General features: G+C 35.5%; 1 protein-coding gene across 12 annotated transcripts in view; it reads left to right on the top strand.

The window, feature by feature from the left end:
- LOC132193311 (caskin-2) overlaps positions 1–17,734 on the top strand; it is a 158,160-nt gene that overhangs the window by 122,297 nt on the left and 18,129 nt on the right. Inside the window, exon 1 of one of the 12 annotated variants that reach the window (XM_059613906.1) lies at positions 11,748–11,937. The exons of the other annotated variants lie outside the window; for them this stretch is intronic. Coding sequence (XP_059469889.1) covers positions 11,901–11,937 — 37 coding nt within the window. The 5' untranslated portion in view covers positions 11,748–11,900. Of the gene's footprint in view, positions 1–11,747; positions 11,938–17,734 lie in introns of those variants that run through there. 12 annotated transcript variants of the gene reach the window in all.

The raw sequence follows: 17,734 nt of genomic DNA on the forward strand, positions 1-17,734 counted from the left end.
CGATTTATCAGCTTGCGCGCGGAAGCGGTCTGTCTATTTTTTGCCCAAGCGCAGCTGCCCTCTCGCTCGGTGTTTTCACTCACTTATGCTCAATGTCTCGATCACGTCGTCATTGTCGCGGCCCGACACGTGTGACGTCATTGCGAGAGTAACAGGATGTTAATTCACCGAGCAGTACTGCTGCTGGCTCCGATCATAACATGGAAGCGGCTCAACCCTTCCTTCCCTTCGTTTTATCTCTCGGCCATTGGAACGAATGAGAAACACGGTCGGACCATGTGAGCCTTAATAAGTGACTGAAGGGACGGTCCTGCTCGTTACTATACAGACCGACTGCTGAGGCGCGCTCTTATTCTTTTTTTTATAATAAGCATGTGTTTTGTTCTGCTCGAAGCGAGAGGGAGGCAAAAAGTGCAGGCGTCTCAGCTCGTGAGAAACTGATTTGCGTCACAGGAGATTTGAATCTTCTCTTTGTGACTTTTCTCTCGTTGAGATTTTCGACTCGGGAAGTTACGAAAAAAAGCAGCATTCGTTACGCCGTCCTCACCATTCAGAGTTTTAAAGGGTTGAAAAAATTTGGGGTTTTGAAGAACAGTATTTGCGTCACAAAGAAAACTGGCAGGGTAAAAGTTTTGATTTGAAATATTTCTCAAATGAACACAAATCAAAAGACCATCATTTGTCAGCGAGCAGCGCGTTTGCTCATGAAATAGAGTCGCAGACCGTGACCGAAACTGGTAGAGCCATTTGTTTTTTGAATAAAAACAATTTTTTGCAACGCGGAAAAGCCCGATCTCTTCATTTCCACCATCACTTGTTTGGTATATATTTAAAGTTTTTGAAAATTGATATTGCAAAAATACTGATAATTGAATTTGAAATTAATATTTTTGCAGCGCACATAAATGATTTTTTTTATTGTGGAGCAACTCGTTTTTCTTGATATCTGATATCACAATGTTGCTAATTACATTTCTATATGTATTTAATTATTTATATTTTATAATATTATTTAAGTTATTTTATATTTACATCAACGTTTTCTATGTTTTCCTCATTATTCATGAAAATATTAAAATTTGAGTTATTGTGCAATTAATTTAAAAATTCACTGGAAGATGAGCTGATAAACAACAGGAGGTAATGACTAATATTGCTAATATAATGCAAAGAAGCTGATGGCTAAAGTTAAAGGCTACAATCTGGATAAAAAAAAAAGATTACATATATAAATGTTTAAATTTTAATTTGTAAATATATGATAAATATCATTTATGCCTATAAATTTTATATAAAATAAATAAACATGTTTAAAATGTGAAAAAATAAAAAATAAAATATATATTTTTTTTTATTGCTTATATTATTGTTTAAATTATATTTAGAGATTTATTAAATAGTTACAAAATTATATTAGTTCGATAATTGCTATGGGTTTATAAATTGAGAAAAATATAACGTTTCCGTATAAACAACCTTGAATTTCTCTCGGAGTGCGCAATTTTTTGGCAAGCGTGACAAAAGCGCGCGGCCAATGATCGGCCGATAACATCAGGCGGAGCCCCTTTAATTTTTCTCGCTCGCTCTCCACCTTGCGGTACCTGCTCTGCTCACAAGTACGATAATTCTTTTTTCTCTCAACTTTCGACGCACACAGACTGAGCGTGTTGGAGAGGAAAATCCGAGTAAGTGGGTGCCCCGGCAATAATAGCCGAGGCCTCTCTCAGGGAAACAGGGCGTTTTCCTTGCTCTTCCCATATTAGGCGGGTCAGCAGCTGATTGTTGCTGGAGGATGCTGCACACGCTGCTGGACCAGAGAGACTCGCTCGCTCGCTCTTCGCCCACTCGATAACGCACTGACTGAGAGTCAATTAAACCGAAAATGACCAGCACGCGTCTCACAATTTCCACAAACACCTGTTTGCTAAATCGAACCGGAAATCAAATTTCATGAGGTTTTATTTTAAAAAATCTTCCTGTCTGACTCATAACTTGGTGAAAAGTTCATTCTGACAAGGATCTTTACAAAATATGTCACTATTATTAAAATTTTGTCAAGATTAAAGTTAAATTTTGTATTTCACATAGGAATTTAGGCTTCTTTAAATTTTTTATTTAAAAAATATTTTATGTTCATGGCATATTTTTTGTATACTTTAAAGATTCAGTTTGACCAAATTTGTGTCTGAAAAATAAATTTTAAAAATTAATACTTGATTGTTCCGGTCTGTATCAAAATATTCTTATGTTAACAAATGGTTTCATATTAGTATGAAATAGGACACCGATTAGTTTGGGCAGGTTTATTTTTTCTGCCACTGAATATGGGCATCGCCATTAATCTGGGTGGAAACAAAGCAAACCCCAATTTGGTCGACCTTCTGAAATATGAAGCGATTCCAATCTTCCCGTATGAGAGAAAATCGTGACTGGAGGAAAATGGAAATAATGCTGGAATCCGTGGGAAAACAACCGATTATCTGGTGTCGGTCACACCTTATTAACCAACTCGGCATTCCAAGACGCAAAATAAAACGTAGCTCACTACTTCTTGTTTTCGAATTCGTCATAAATAAATTCGAGAAAGAGAGAAAGACCGACCGATCCGCCCACCGAAGTTGGTGCAACTCCGAGGACATTTTATTTTCTTTCACTGCGGCGTGAAGTTGCATTTTCCTTCCCATTTGATTGCACGTGGGACGACCAGCAGAGCCCACGTGCTTCTCTTTCCTTCTTTCAATGCCCCTCGCTCGTTCCAGATACGAGCAATAAAATGCCGAGTGTGTTTCCAAGAGTGTAATGGCGCTGTCATTAGTCTGTAAAAATCACTCGGCCACTTTGTTTTCGTGGCTGACGAGAGTGGGCCCCGAACACGCATTTGCCAATATTGTTTGTTTGAAATGAAAACAGAGCCGGCCATTCAATCTTTTGCGGTTCGGAAACGCTCTTCGGTGCCCACCCACCTCGCCCTCAAGTCTAAAGATTCAAATTTATGTCTCCATACGCATTTCCAAATTCAAATGCTAATATCATCTAAATGCGTACTAAATTCTCAGAATTGATGACAGCTGTTGGGATTTGTGACAAACATTGACAAGTTTTTGTTATCTCCGGACACCATAGAAGGGTTTGACAACCTAAAAGCTGTTGATTCCAATCGGTGATGTAAATTAGAAATTTCATGAAAAATGAACAACCGTTTTGATGGAAATACCATAGAATTTCTTTCAATTTATTTAATTCTGCTTCCTTTAGACTTCTAATTATAAAATGTGCAAAAATTATTCAAATTGAAGCCGAGGAAATATCCAAGAAAATAAATTCAAACGTTAAGTAAATTTTTTCGCTACTAGAATTTGAACTTATAGAAAAAGAGACTAAATATCTGAAAATTGTTAAAAATAAAAAAGAATAAATTAAGAAATTAATGCCGCTATTTTATAAAATATTGTTGTTGAATCAAACCAAAGGAAATATATAGCAAATAAAATAATGTAATCTCATTAATTAAGCTGTAACTCGAAAAAGTTTTCAAGTTGCAGAATAAAATTTTCTTCACACAAATATGATAAAAGCTGTCTTGCAGAAAATTTCTGGGAATCTTTATGAGCTTTTCTCAAAACAACCAACTCGGCGTTTCGTAAGCTCAAAACTTTGCACCAAAACTTTTGGCCTGCGCAAATCAGGGAAAGTGGCAGATGTTCTTCGGCTTTAATAGCCCCTTTTAATTCTCGAGCAGGAGGAGACGCGCATATAATTTATTTGGACCCAAAATTAATCAAATAACGTCAGACATTTCAGAGATAAAGGAGCATAATTTGGAGCGGCAGAAAATAATGGAAAATTTACAGGAAGATAATAAAGAGTTGAGGAAAAGATTGGCGCAATTGGAGAGAGCGGCTCGTGCAAATAATATTCTTGTGTTTGGAATTAAGACTGCTACTGAAATTAACACTGCTTTTAATCATGTCACTAAAGTCTTGCTTAAATTAACTGAGTTGCCACAAATTGAAGCAATGTATAGAATAGGAAAATCTGATGCGGCTAAGCGGCCTATTTTGGTCAAGTTTAAAACTCAATCTGATAAGCGCATAATTATGTCTAAAGTAGCTTCTCTAAAAGGAACAGGCGTCACTATAGGGGACGATTTAACACCAGAGGAGCAGGCGGTGAGACGTACAATTGTTGCTGCTTCGAAAGCTGCTAAAGAAAAAGGTGTAGTTAGCAAAATTCGGCGAAATGGACTGATCATTGGAAATAAATTTGTTAATCCTGAGGTGTTAGTTGACCCAAACTGGCTACAGAATTTTACAGAAATATCAGGAATTGATAATAATTTGCAGGCGCGGCCGGAAAAGCGAGCACACTCACCGACTGATTTAGGTGCAGACTTAGAGTCCATTGAAACAGAAACTGCGAGCGCGGGTTTTCACAAACCCCGCAGCAACAGTACAGGCAGCAGAAGGATAAAGAATGCGGGAGATGCGACCCGGAGCAGCAGCAGAGACAAGCGAGTGAAGCAAAATTAAAATCAAAATTTTCTTTAATATATAAAAATGATTATATTAGCATTAATGATTATGTATCTCAAAACCAATTTCTCAAAGTAATTTTTCTTAATGCGCAATCCCTTGCTGATGTAAACCACATTGTGCTTTTTCGTCACTTGCTAGCTGAAAAAGTAATTGATATTATAGGAGTTTCAGAAACTTGGCTCAAAGATAAGCACGCAGATAACCTAGTTGATGTGATTGGTTATAATATTTTACGCAATGATAGGGAAGGTGCACGAGGAGGTGGAGTAGCGATCTATTTAAAGAAAGGTTTAAAATATAAGAAACTAGCGGCATCTCCGCAAAATAATAATTTGCAACTTACAGAATATATCTTGTGTGAAGTGGAGCAGGTGAATGGAAATATTTTAGTAGCAGTAATTTACAGGCGCCCTAGCAGACTAACAAAATTAACTAATTTTTTGAATAAATTGAATGAAATGAGTGCTAAATATGCAAATTTGATTATTTTAGGAGATTTTAACTACAATTTTGCAGATGGATCACGTGAAGGTAAAGAACTGGAAACAGAATTGCAGGATCTAAGTCTTAATCGGTTGCCTATTAAAGACACTCACATATCATATAATGCAGTTACAACAATTGATGCTATTTTTGTTTCGGACATGTTAAATTGTACTAATTTCGGAAAATTGCTTAATCCTTTATCTAGTCATGAAATATTATTTGCGATTTTTGACTCAAAAATAATTGAGGCTGAGAGTGAATTTGCAATGTATAGGAATTTTTCTGCAGCAGATAATAATTTTCTACAAGAGAAGGCGTTAAATGTTGAATGGTTTTTATGTGGAGCTGAACTAACGATTGATGGCAAAGTTGAAAAATTTAATAAAATGCTCATTGATTTTTATAATGAATTTGTGCCACTGCAGAGGCGATGTGTGCCTAAAAATTTTAAACCAAAACTTCCCTTGCAAATCAGGTCCGAAATATCCCACCGTGATCGTCTGCTGAGCCTTGCTCGTCGTATTAAAAACAATCGATATCTGTTTGATGTTTATAGGGCTGTTAAAAACAGAGTGAAGCAGTTGATTTTAACCTTTTATAGAAGCCGAGTTTTTGATCAGTAAAGTTCCCTCAATAATTCAGGCCAAATTTGGAGTAAACTTAGAAATATGGGCTTGATAAAATCAAAACATAATCACGCAAGTCTCCCTGTTAGTCTAGATATTATGGTAGAAGAGCTGACGGTAGTGCGCGACCAAAGCCAGCTTGCTAAAATTGATAATAACTATGTAATTCCAGGTATAAAGAATAACGAACCATTTCACTTTTCTTATGCAAACCCTGTGGATATTAAAAAAGCAATTTTCAGCATTACTTCGGCAGCTGAGGGGCATGACAAAATTTGTATTAGCATGATAAAGAAAATTTGCTGTGTTCTGATGCCAACGCTCACTAATATTATTAATTCATCTCTACAGATGGCTGTATTTCCAAGTGCGTGGAAAAAAGTAATTCTAAGTCCAATCCCAAAGGTGCGCATCCCTTCCAAAGCAAGTGAATTTCGTCCAATAAGTCTCTTAAGCACAATATCGAAGGTTGTTGAAAAAATTGTGTTCAAACAAATTCAGGAATTCTTAAAAAATAATAATTATTTAGACGAATTTCAATCTGCCTACAGAAAATTGTATAGCACGACTTCCGCTTTGCTGAAAATAGCCGAGGATATAAGGGCAGCGCTTTTTCGCAAAAAAGTTGTTTTAATGGTTTTTCTTGACTATTCTAAGGCTTTTGATACCGTTGATCATAAACTCTTACTGAGAAAACTTTCCCAGCTAAATTTTTCACCGCCTGTTTTGCAATGGTTTAATAATTATCTTTCTGACAGAAAGCAAGCAGTAAAAGGCAGCGATGGAAAATATTCCAAATGGGCTGAATTAAATTGTGGAGTGCCCCAGGGTTCAGTGCTTGGTCCACTTCTTTTTTCACTTTATATGATTGATATAAACAGAATTTTTAAGAGCAGGTGTAAATATCATGTGTATGCGGACGATGTTCAGCTGTATATTGAATGTGGAGTGAAAGAACTAGCTGATGCAATAGGAATTATGAATTTAATTTTGCAGGATGTGGCAAAATGGTCCGAAAGGCATGGATTAAAATTGAATGCAGCAAAAACTAAAGCTATGATAATTTCCTCTCCTCAAATGAATAAATTAATAAACTTTAATGTTCTTCCTCCGCTGGCAATTAACAATTCTAATATTGAATTTGTAGACACGTTTAAAAATTTAGGAGTTCATTTTGATAAAGAATTTCGATGGGATAAGCAGATTTCAACTGTTTGTCAGAAAATTTACAGCACTTTGAATAACCTGAATAAATTTCGCAATTTTACGCCTCAAAAGGTACGGCTACAGTTGCTAAAAAGTTTAATTCTCCCACATTTAGATTATTGCAGCATAGTTTACTGTGATGTGAGAAAGGAGCGTCTGAAACGACTTGATGTTGCATTAAATAATTGTTTAAGATATGTTTATGATGTCAAGTTTGGTGATCGAATTACACCCTTCTATGTGAAAGCAGGAATTCTCAGAGTTGAGGAGCGAATGCAGCTTAACATACTTCTTATGACACATAAAACTTTGCATGGAAATAGCCCACCCTATTTAAAAGAATTATTTTTATTGCGAGATGAGCATCATTCGAGAGCTGCTAGATCACACAAACTTTTTCTGCTGCCACCTTTTGACTGTGGTGATTTTTCTTTTAAAATGCAGAGCTATCATTTATGGAATGCGTTGCAGGCGAACTGGTGTCTGAATGAAAATATTAATGTCTTCAAAAATAATTTGATGCAATCTTAATTGAATAAATATAAATAATTACTGTGAGAAATTAATAATTATAAATGAAAATGAATAAGTTCAATAAGGAGGCCACCTTTCCTGAGTCGTAAAAGAAAAACAGTACAAGCTAGGCTATGTCTAAGATAAAAGACTAGTTTAAAATAAATAGCGACAAAGTGCTGACGACATGAACAGGTCTGTAATGATGGCAAAAAAACAAAACAAACAAAAAGTAATATTTATAATAAACAATATCAATTTCAGGGCTATTTATTTTGTATGTTCTGTCTTTGTATTTTTTTGATGTAATTTCTCTCTCTTGTAATCAATGCAATTTATAATATTGAATGTATGGATGATGTATTTGGGCAGAGAATGCCCGGTGGTACATTAATAAACACAATTGTAACTAATGAGAGTTTCGGACGGCAAAAGCAGCGAGGGTGGCCGATAAATAAATTCGGCTGCACCCTATGTAGCTAGGAGAAGCCGCTCTAATTGGAGAGTGCATTACCGCTGCAGAGTGTGGAACGCACATGTGTGAAGCTGTCGCATGGTTTATTGTTAAGGCTTCTAAATACTCCTGTAAATTAGTGAGGAGCCTTATGAACGGATGACACGCACACCCGAAGAGAGTCACACATAAACAAGAGGGGAGTTTCAAGAGTCATCTGGGGGTAAATCACTATTTTTTAAAGCTCAGAGAAAATAGATTAAATAAATTTCAGTACATATTAAGCAGTAACAACAAATTTTAAAGGATCTACCAATTTTAACTAGTTTATTGCAATTCTTTAAAATATATTTATTTACTTTGAAAATTTTAATTTTTAGATATTTTCATCGCATATTAATATTTACTATTTTTATTATTATGTAATAATTTTAATATTTTGTATTTCAAGTGTTTTCTTTTAAAGGAATTTCACTTCTAGCAAAACAAGCAAAACATTCATAATCATTTTAAAAATAATTTATAATCTAAACGTTTTGTTTAGTCTATATGTTGTATATTAACAATTAAAAATTATTACTCTGAATACTCTGTAGTGGCACTTATCGAATTAAATTTAATTACATTAGAAAGCTATTTTACAATATTAGAACTATTAATGATGCCATCAGCAATTTAATATAATTTTTATTGTGAATGGTGATCTATTATGAAAACAATGACAACAATGTAGCAAAACATAATATAACAACATTAATGAAAGTTGAAATTAAGTAATTGTATTTTACTTATATTAAAAACTTTTCTCTTTCGACCGAGCAGCAGAATATGATATTCATTAATATTCATTCTAAGTATGTTTTTCAATTAAAAAAATCCAAGATATTGGTTTATTCACTACTTTTGCTGCTTTCAGTTTCCCCCACTTAGATTTGCTCTCCACCATGATTACTTGGGTCAGCTCAATTTGATATTATATAATTTACGTGTTGACTGGAGGCGGCAAACTAAATTACACGTAACAATTGATCTCCCTCGCCCAGTGATCAATAACCGATGTGGCCAGTCTGCTCGTCGGTAATTGCGTAATTAATAGTGGCGGCGGTAATTCGGTCGGGTAATAAAATAATCATCGCCTCTGAAGCCAGACGCAAAATAATGCACGCAATTCGTTTATTTTCTGCCGCACGGGAAAGTGGAAAAGTTTCATGCACCTTTTTACTCCCTGGGAAAAAAGCATTTTGTCCGTAATTGCGGTGAAATAATTAACCTGCATTGTAGTGCACGTTTTCATGACTGTTATTACATGCGCAGTCTAGAAACAGGCAATTATTTTTTCCACGTTGAAAGTGCACCTTTTGCGACACTCGCCGTCAGTTATGCATATAATTAATCCAGTAATTCCATCATTTTCATATCATCATTCCCGACGCGTGTTGCTGCAACTTCTCATTTCACACTCGACGAGTTTGACGAGATTATCTCTCCGCGTCCTACGTCGCACCTGAGCTGAATTATTCTCTCTCCGCGACGTTGGATTTTTTTACTTCCACCCCGGGCCAAATGAACTCACCCCTTTGTCTTTTTTATTCAGCACCGGTCCGGAAAATTCAAATTGCATTCGGCGGCGCCTCGTGCGGAATGAATGAATGAATGCATCACCGAGGGAACCCGCCCGCCGCGTGTTTTAATTAAAAAATAAAACCCCCACGCACACCTGCAACGAAAAAAAACACACATTTTTTGTTCGCGGCAGCATCCTTTTGAAGTCGGACGCATTTCGCGGAGTTATTAAAGGGGAGCTGCCGCACTTTTTTTAAGCTGACAAATGGCTTGTTTTTCTCTCTCTTGGAGGAGAAAGGAATTGGATTTTAATTAGGTTGCGTCTAATATGCAGAGGCTCAGGGAAGATTTATTTCAATTAAAAAGTTCGAAAGAGAGCTTAATGAGATTGCTATGAAAGTAAAAGCTTTTAAAAGTGAAAAATTTTCAAAGGAATTAAGACACTTTCAGTTTCCTATTAATTAAAAATAAAAGTTACATATTAAATTAAATACGAAAGGAAATTCTTTCTATCATGAAACTTGACAAATAAAGGCTGGAGAAAAAGTGATCACTAAATAAATACAATTTGGTATATGTAAAAGTTTAAATAAAATAAGCCTACACCATGGCAGAATTACTAGGTATTTATGATTATTTCACAAGTGAAGAAAAAAAATATTATTATGTAATTTTCTTCATTGTTTGAACCTGCGTAAATTTTGTCATCCTGAAATATATTGTAACTTGTATAAAATTTAAATTATTGTACCTTTTTATAATTTTTTGGAATATTTTGCGATTTTTCACATATATCTTAATTTACTTCTTAATCATATTGAATCTGTTTATCTTTTTCACCAAACACTCTTTTATTCAGATCCACTTTTCAAAACTTTCAAATCTGCGTGAGAAAACGGTTGTGAAAACCAACTTGTCGATAAAAAAGACTAAAATCTTCGCATCCTCATGGTCCGGATTACACAGCAACTCCCTCATCTAGTCAATATTGAATAAAGCGATAAATTTCAGGCGGGCAACAAAAAGTTTGCGATAAAGCGTAATGGAATGGGAAGGCGTCTCGTCGGTCCGTTTTCTCGCTCAGCGCCATAATGGGTATTCCTCCCCGAGGGCTTATAAGTTGTGCTGCAGCTTTTACCCGGAGACACATTATTTGCAAAACAAACTTTGAAGGATCTGCTCCTGCGGCTCACTTAAGAGGCAAAATAATGGTCAACGTATTCAGTCCCTCACATAATGAAAAATGTCCACACTGGCTTCGAAAAAGGTGCATGAATTATTCGCGGCAACAACAAACTTCTTCTAAAAGCCCTGCCTTTCTAAAACCGACAAATAATAATTTATTTAAAAAGTCTGCCGCTCGCGCCGACCGTAAATTATGATCGCGTTTCAACGTCTTTGCTCTTTGCAGGAGCCACCGGGGGGTGGCGAGGAGGAAATTGCTTTTTGGCGAAAAATGGCCCGCGAGCGGACCCGCCAAAGGACGCCGGCGTATAAAGCATTTTTATGCGAAAACTTATTCCCGCTTAGAGGTTCATTACCGCTCGTAAACACACTGTTCCGTAGAACGCGCGCCTCCGAGGCACTTACTTTGCCCGCACAACTTTGCTCTCTGCCATACACTTCAATTTGCGCTGTTCGGCCGTTTTTCGCTACGATCAAACTTCCGATCATTTGACACATCAATTTCAATAAATTACCAGCAATAATTGATTGCAGAATTTTATTTAATTCTAAGGAGGATTACAATCAAAATGTTCAACCCTAAAATCCACATGATTGCCAACTGACTTTTTTGAAATAATTAATGATGAATACATGTATAATTAACAATAAAAAAAGTTATTTTAATGTCTCAAATTCTATTTTTATATTGAATCTTGGAACTTTTTATCCATTTTCAATTGATAAGTTAAATAAAAAATGTAAATAAATCAAAATTGGTGTATAAATCTCAAAGTTTGCAATTTTTTGGTAGTGAAAAGTTACAATTAATAACAAATATTACATTTTATATTAAATTTTTTTCTCGTTCAAGTTTTAATATTCTTTATTTTCTAGTCTTATTTTCAACTTTGGAAACTTGACGCAAATCTGTGTGCAAAAGCAATTGAACAAATTAGCTAACAAATTTTACAAGACTTAACTGCTGCCCCTCCCTGCTACGTACACACAAGACGCTCATCTCGTCTTGCTCTTCTTTTTGCGCGTCTCTCGTTAGCTCTCTCAAGAGAGTCAAGAGAGAGAAGTATTTATTACAATTTAACAACAAAAAACTCAGTATGCGCAGAGTGAGCGTCTCACTTGGAGCAACAGAGACTCCAGTCGGCAGTGTATCATATTTTGTTGCGCACTGCGGCGCGATACAACTCAAACTCGAACGAACGAACGTTTTGGCACAACATCTGCATGAGAGCGAATTAGCACCACTCTCTCGGAGACAAACTTCTTGATGGCCAAGTTTCTCATCGCTTTTGTGTGCGAATCCCTCGGCTGCAAGTGAAGAACCCTCTCGCGATGGAGATTATTATTGCCTCGCCGCCACTTCTAATAGGTACAAGTTTGTCTGGTTTAATGTTCGTTTGGTCCGGATTTGCGTCGGAGGCGGACTAATTTAATTAGCACGTTTCAGCTGCTACACCCCCTTTTCTTTTGAAATTTGCCGAAATGGCGCGGGAGAGTTTATGATTTGCAAACACGTTGTGTACTTTTTGCGAAAGTTGCTGCTGTGCTTTCTCGTTAGGCGAAAAACGAATTTTAGAGTCATGGTCGTGTGTAACTTCTGATTCTGCTTGCGGCAAAGCTTTTGCAAAGTATGGAGTCACAAACCCCAGGGGAAAGGAGAACTTTGAAAAAGTTTTTTAACAACAAAAACATATCCTGTTTGGATTTGCTTCTTGGTCTAAGAGACGAAAAATGCTAGTTTTTGGTCCGTAAAATTTGCAACATTTTTACTTTTAAGAGAAAAAAAATACAAACTCAAATTAATTGTAAGAGGAAAGAGAAGAAGCAATTAAAACAAGTTTTGAATAATTAGGGTGGAGTAAATTTAAGGAACTCCCTCTTTTCTGTGTTAAAATCGTGTGCGTCAAATAATTTACCTAAATTGTGTATAGAGCATGATAAACTAATTTGAAATTTTCCGGTAGTTTACTGAGCGGCAAATAGACTGGCATTTTTGGCCCTTTGGTAAATACTCGGCGGTTTTGAGTGGTTCGCTACTGTGTGCCTATTTCTCTCCAAAACAATTTTTTTGTATATTAAATTATTTTAACTTGTTTGGGAAATATAAATTAAATGATAGCTTATTTAATTTTTCTTTTGCTTCTTTCATTACTTTTATTTATATTATTTCCTCAATTTTTTTATTGTTTTTAAATCTGTCTTATATGCAAGTAAATATTTCAAATATTCAGTCGTCATTTTCATTTTTAATAAAATTACTATAACAATTATGGATCTAATCTATTAAATGAACCCATTAATCAAGGCTCGCTTTATAAAGTACTACAGATTTTTCAATCCTTGCATAAGATGCTCACACTCTTGGAGGTTATGATGTTAATTAATTTATTGTTTTGCCATTATAAACTAAACTAAAAAACGAAAATAATATAATAAAAATTACACTTTTATGGTTTAAAATCTACATAAAATTAAATAAAAAAATAGTTTAAATAACTTAATAAAACTTAATAAATTGAATCTAATTTTATATTATCGTGATAAAAATATAAAGTAGGTTTTATTAAATTGTATATTATAAATTAGTAGCTTTAAATCTTTTACTTTGCCCCAATTCCTGGAAATCATTTTTTAATTCACGTATGTGTTTCCATAGCGCGATAAAATCAGATTGCAAAGCACTGATTGCAAGGTTATAGCATTTTATAAGCGGGGAGATAAAGGTCTGCCATTATTTTATACAACAGACCATGTATTGTACGAGTCTTTCTGCGACAAGGCTCATTGTTTCGAGAGCGTCTTGAGACGATAATGATAAAAACAAGCTGCCAGCAGATGCTTCTGCTTGGCTCTCAGAGCAGTTTTTCTTTCTCGTTCTTTTTTGTGCCGACTTGTTTAATTTTTTGCTCGGGAGGAAGTAGTGGCGCTAAAAATAGGATCTCGAGCAAGATCAAATTCGCGCGCTCATTTGCCTTACGAACTATACACCTGATGCTCTTCATTCACGGCCTGCTTGCTTTTGTGCTGATAAAACTTTAAATGTTGAAAAAAGTGTTAGAGAGAAAGGAGACTAGACGCGGTTATATAAAAGTAAGGTGGTGCGGTATGGGCCATTTGGCTCTCGGAGAAGAAGAGATGAAAGAGGAGAAACATCACAAGAGCCAGGGATTATTTTTAGATGTCTCGCTGTGCAAAAGTGACATAAAATTTGTAAAATATTCCACAGAACGTTGTCGACTTTATAATTAAACTGTTGAAAAGTCCTTTCTTTCTGGGGAAAAGACTGAAACTTTTTGCATTAAATTTTAGTTGAAAAAGTCATGAGGTAAAATTTGATAATATTAAAAAAGTTTACAATTAATCACGTTTCGAATTATATGAAAATTTATTAAAATTCAATATATTTTACATAATATTTTATTTGCTCTAAAAAATTATTTCCTATAAGATGAAACAATAAAGATTATTTCTTGAAAACAAAATATTTTTGATTGAATTTTATAGGAATTATTGTGAAATCATGAAAAAAAGTAAAACTATGTTCTTTAAAAAAACATGAATGCATTTTTTTATACATAAAAGTCAATTATTGATTTTCTTCATAAAATTCGAAAAAAAAATTGGTCTTCATAATAAAATAATTTTGAAAAAGAATGACACATTTTGTAATTTCATGGAATGAATTTGGGATTTTTAATTCTTATATTAAATGAAATTTTATGAAGTCTAAAAATCAATGTGAAAACTGATATGGATAAACCCGGATAAACCATAATAATAAACAGTCCCTTCTCAAAAACAGTCCCTTCTCAACAATTTGAAAAGAATAAAAAATTCAAATCCAAACTGATTTATGTGTTTACGGATCTAATAACAGCCTCTCAAAACCACAATGAAGCTCCTTTTTTTCGGTTAAAAGTCACTTTTTTTTACCCCACACCACTTCAAATTTTTTCTGTTGGTGTTCATTTCAAAGAAAACCCAGCCTCCCCTGCTCGCATTCGAAAATGCAACGTGCACTTAAAAGCCATTAGCTTTCCCAATAAATTATCCCCTCTTGTGTGTCTGCCTCGCGCACGGTCGTCCCCACGGCAGCAGCTCTTTTTCTTTTTTCAATAAATCTCGCTTCTCACACCTTGCTGCTGGAAAACCTACCACATATAATAATAACTCAAATGGCCATATCTTGGCACCCTTGTTACCCGAAAGAAACGTTCTCTCTTTCTTATTCTCCTGCCAGAGAACATAAACTGTTGCACTCGCGCGCCCGCACACAATAGACGTCTGATTATAAATGCCGCACACGCCCTTCTCTCCTCTCGCCGTGTTCACCGCCTACGGACTGAATGACAAAAAAAAGTAAATGCATCTGGAAACCGAGAAGGAAATCAACCGCAAATTTAAAAGTTATAGAAAATCTGAAAATTTGCAGCAGCTGCCGGAGTAATTATTTTATCCAATGTTTGTCGACGTGACACTTGAATAATGATTCGCCAGAAACTATTTATCATTTTACACAGGGGAGAAATTTGTTTGTTTGTTTTCCTTTGATGTGACACTGATTCATTAATTACCGTGGTTTCAATTTATTGCATATTTATGTGTACTCACCGCGTCAAAAGGTTTTTTGTGCGGACTCATTAATATTTGATTATAATCTCTCGAGATTTTAATTAAAATTAGGCCGGTGGAAAAGTCTTTTAAATTGTTGCTAGAACATTTCTTAAATTAATACTTTCCATTTAATTTTTTGTGCCATAGTCAATTGAATATTATTCAATCCCCTTGCGAGAACAAATGAGACAAAGGCTAATAAAATTTCCCTTATTAGACACCAGTGTACCGAAATTGCCATTGTCAGGTAGAGAGACAAACGCACGAAATTATACGATTCTCAAAAAGAGAAAGAGTTTGTTCGCTTACACACCTTTGTTCCTTTGTCTCTCTGGAGGCGCAACTTCACCCCACGGAGCGTCTTCTCTGATATGAATAATGTTTTCTTTCTTTTTTTACCTCTTTTCTCTTGTTGGAAAAAAAAGGAAGAGAACCGAAGGGAGAAAGAAGAATACAAATTTCCGACATTAAAGAGATTAAAACAACATGCCTAGTGGGACCTGGGCTCATATTTTTTACACCCTTTATGTTCCGAGTCGCCTCGTTTTCTAATTGTTTCAATGATCTATTGTGCTGCACTTTGTGTTGTCCCGGGCAAGAATTACACAAAACCTCGCCCAGCAAGGAAAGAAAGAAAGAAAAATTATGCAAGCCCAGCAGGGACCAAAATTACAGTCGGCGCGCTGAAAAATGGAGAGAAGTTTCGCCGGCTGGTGAATAAAAAATAACAGCCCGGCGTGTTTATAGACCATTAACAGCGCAAACTTGGCCCGGCTGTAATTTGATTTCGGCTCTCCTGCTGGAAATCGAGTTAGGCCTCGACTTGCAAATGCAGCTTCCAGTTCAAAGCGTTGATAATTTATTTAATAGCGCACCGGCAAAACAAACGGGAGCAGCGAAACCAACTTGGTGCGGGCAGGGACTCGTCCGTTTCCATTTGCTCCCGGGGTTCTCTTCGGCTCGTCATGTTTTACGGCCCAGCTTTCTGGCTGATGTGATTAAATAAACAGACACACACGCAGCAGCTCTCGGCCGCCGCGCCATCAAGGTGCACACGCGCTGCCCCAAATGAATGTGCATCTCTTTACGAGAAATAGAGGGACGCATCCCCCCCAGTCCGAAAACTTGACAGAGAACATGTGTTAGAGAGACTCAAAAACAGTTTAATCTATTAAACTGAAATTTTAATTACGTTTGTTTTATACATTTTTATATATAAAATTGTTAAATAATCCTTTTAATAGCAAATGGGAGAATTTTAATATTTTATTATTTTTTTTATTTAATATTATTTTTTGAATTTTAATTAATTGTCAAAAAATCTCAATAATTCCTCTCTTTGTTCTTTAAAACAAAAAAATTATTACTTATAATAAGCGAAGTGATAAATTCATTAATATATTACAATCTATATTTCAACAAAAAAATCTATTGCAAGCTTTTCTTTGTACCCATTTCATTTTAATAAGATTCTCAATTCATTAGCAATAAGTTTCATTGTAGTATTGGACAAGATCGCAGAATGGAGCTTGCGATCACGAAAAGCAATTTTTTTATAATTCAAGCGCCTTATCTTAATGCAAAAATTTTCAGTAAAAAATTTAGTCATTTGACATTATCCATTTATTCTGCTATAATGATGACGTGATTTTGGCCATTTCAAGCTCCCATATCTAAATTTTAAAATGCTTTTAGCCGTTGTATGAATTGAATTTATTAAAAAAATACATTACAGGCTTTATTTTTGTGAAAAAAAAATCAAATTTATTGAGAAAAGAAAAAAATCGTTTTCCGATTTTAAATGTTTGAAATTTTTCAGCTTTTTAAGTTAATTAATCTTTGAGATTTTTTGCATTTGTTAATGGCTTGCGCATATAAATCCTATAGTGGAACTAAAAACTGCGTTGATAAAGAAAACAGAGAAGTCAATTTTGAATCAAGTTTTACGATAGAAATGTTGGTAGCAATCACAACATTTGAATAATAGATTATTTTTTTATTCATAAAAAAATGGAATTCAAAATTCCTATCTTTATACCTCTCTACTTCACCTCGTTGTCGGCTTGTAAAGTTGAGTGTTTCCCGAGTCCTCCCTCGCCCGTGTTCTCTCCCCAGAGTCGCAGTCCATCAGAGTGCCGATTACTTTTGATGATTATGCCGCAGCCCCGAGGTTGACACCTTTCTCTCGCTTTTTCCCTCAAAAATAGATCCGTGGTGCTCATAAAAATTCCTGTCCCAACCGCCTGATTTCATTTTGGTCCAACCGAGAGATTCGTTTTGAAGACAAAAATCTCCGCTCGGCTGCCGGTCAGCGAGACTTGAATCACAAAACGCGCGGCTGTTGTCTTTTGATCTCTTTCGCAACAATACAGAGTGCCAACAAGAGTGAGTCGCCCGAAGGTGTTTTGTTGTCATTATTTTCGCGCCGAATGCATATAGAAAAGCTCCTCTTCTCGCCTCTGGCGCGACAAACGTTTCCTGCTTGGAGCAATCTGGCTCTAGAGGACGTTGCCCTACTTTTTGTGTGTGGAGCAATTTGGCTTCTTTTCTAA

This window comes from Neocloeon triangulifer, unplaced genomic scaffold (genome assembly GCF_031216515.1).
Source record: "Neocloeon triangulifer isolate White Clay Creek 2 clone unplaced genomic scaffold, ASM3121651v1 ptg000004l, whole genome shotgun sequence".
In the NCBI taxonomy this organism is placed as follows: domain Eukaryota; kingdom Metazoa; phylum Arthropoda; class Insecta; order Ephemeroptera; family Baetidae; genus Neocloeon; species Neocloeon triangulifer.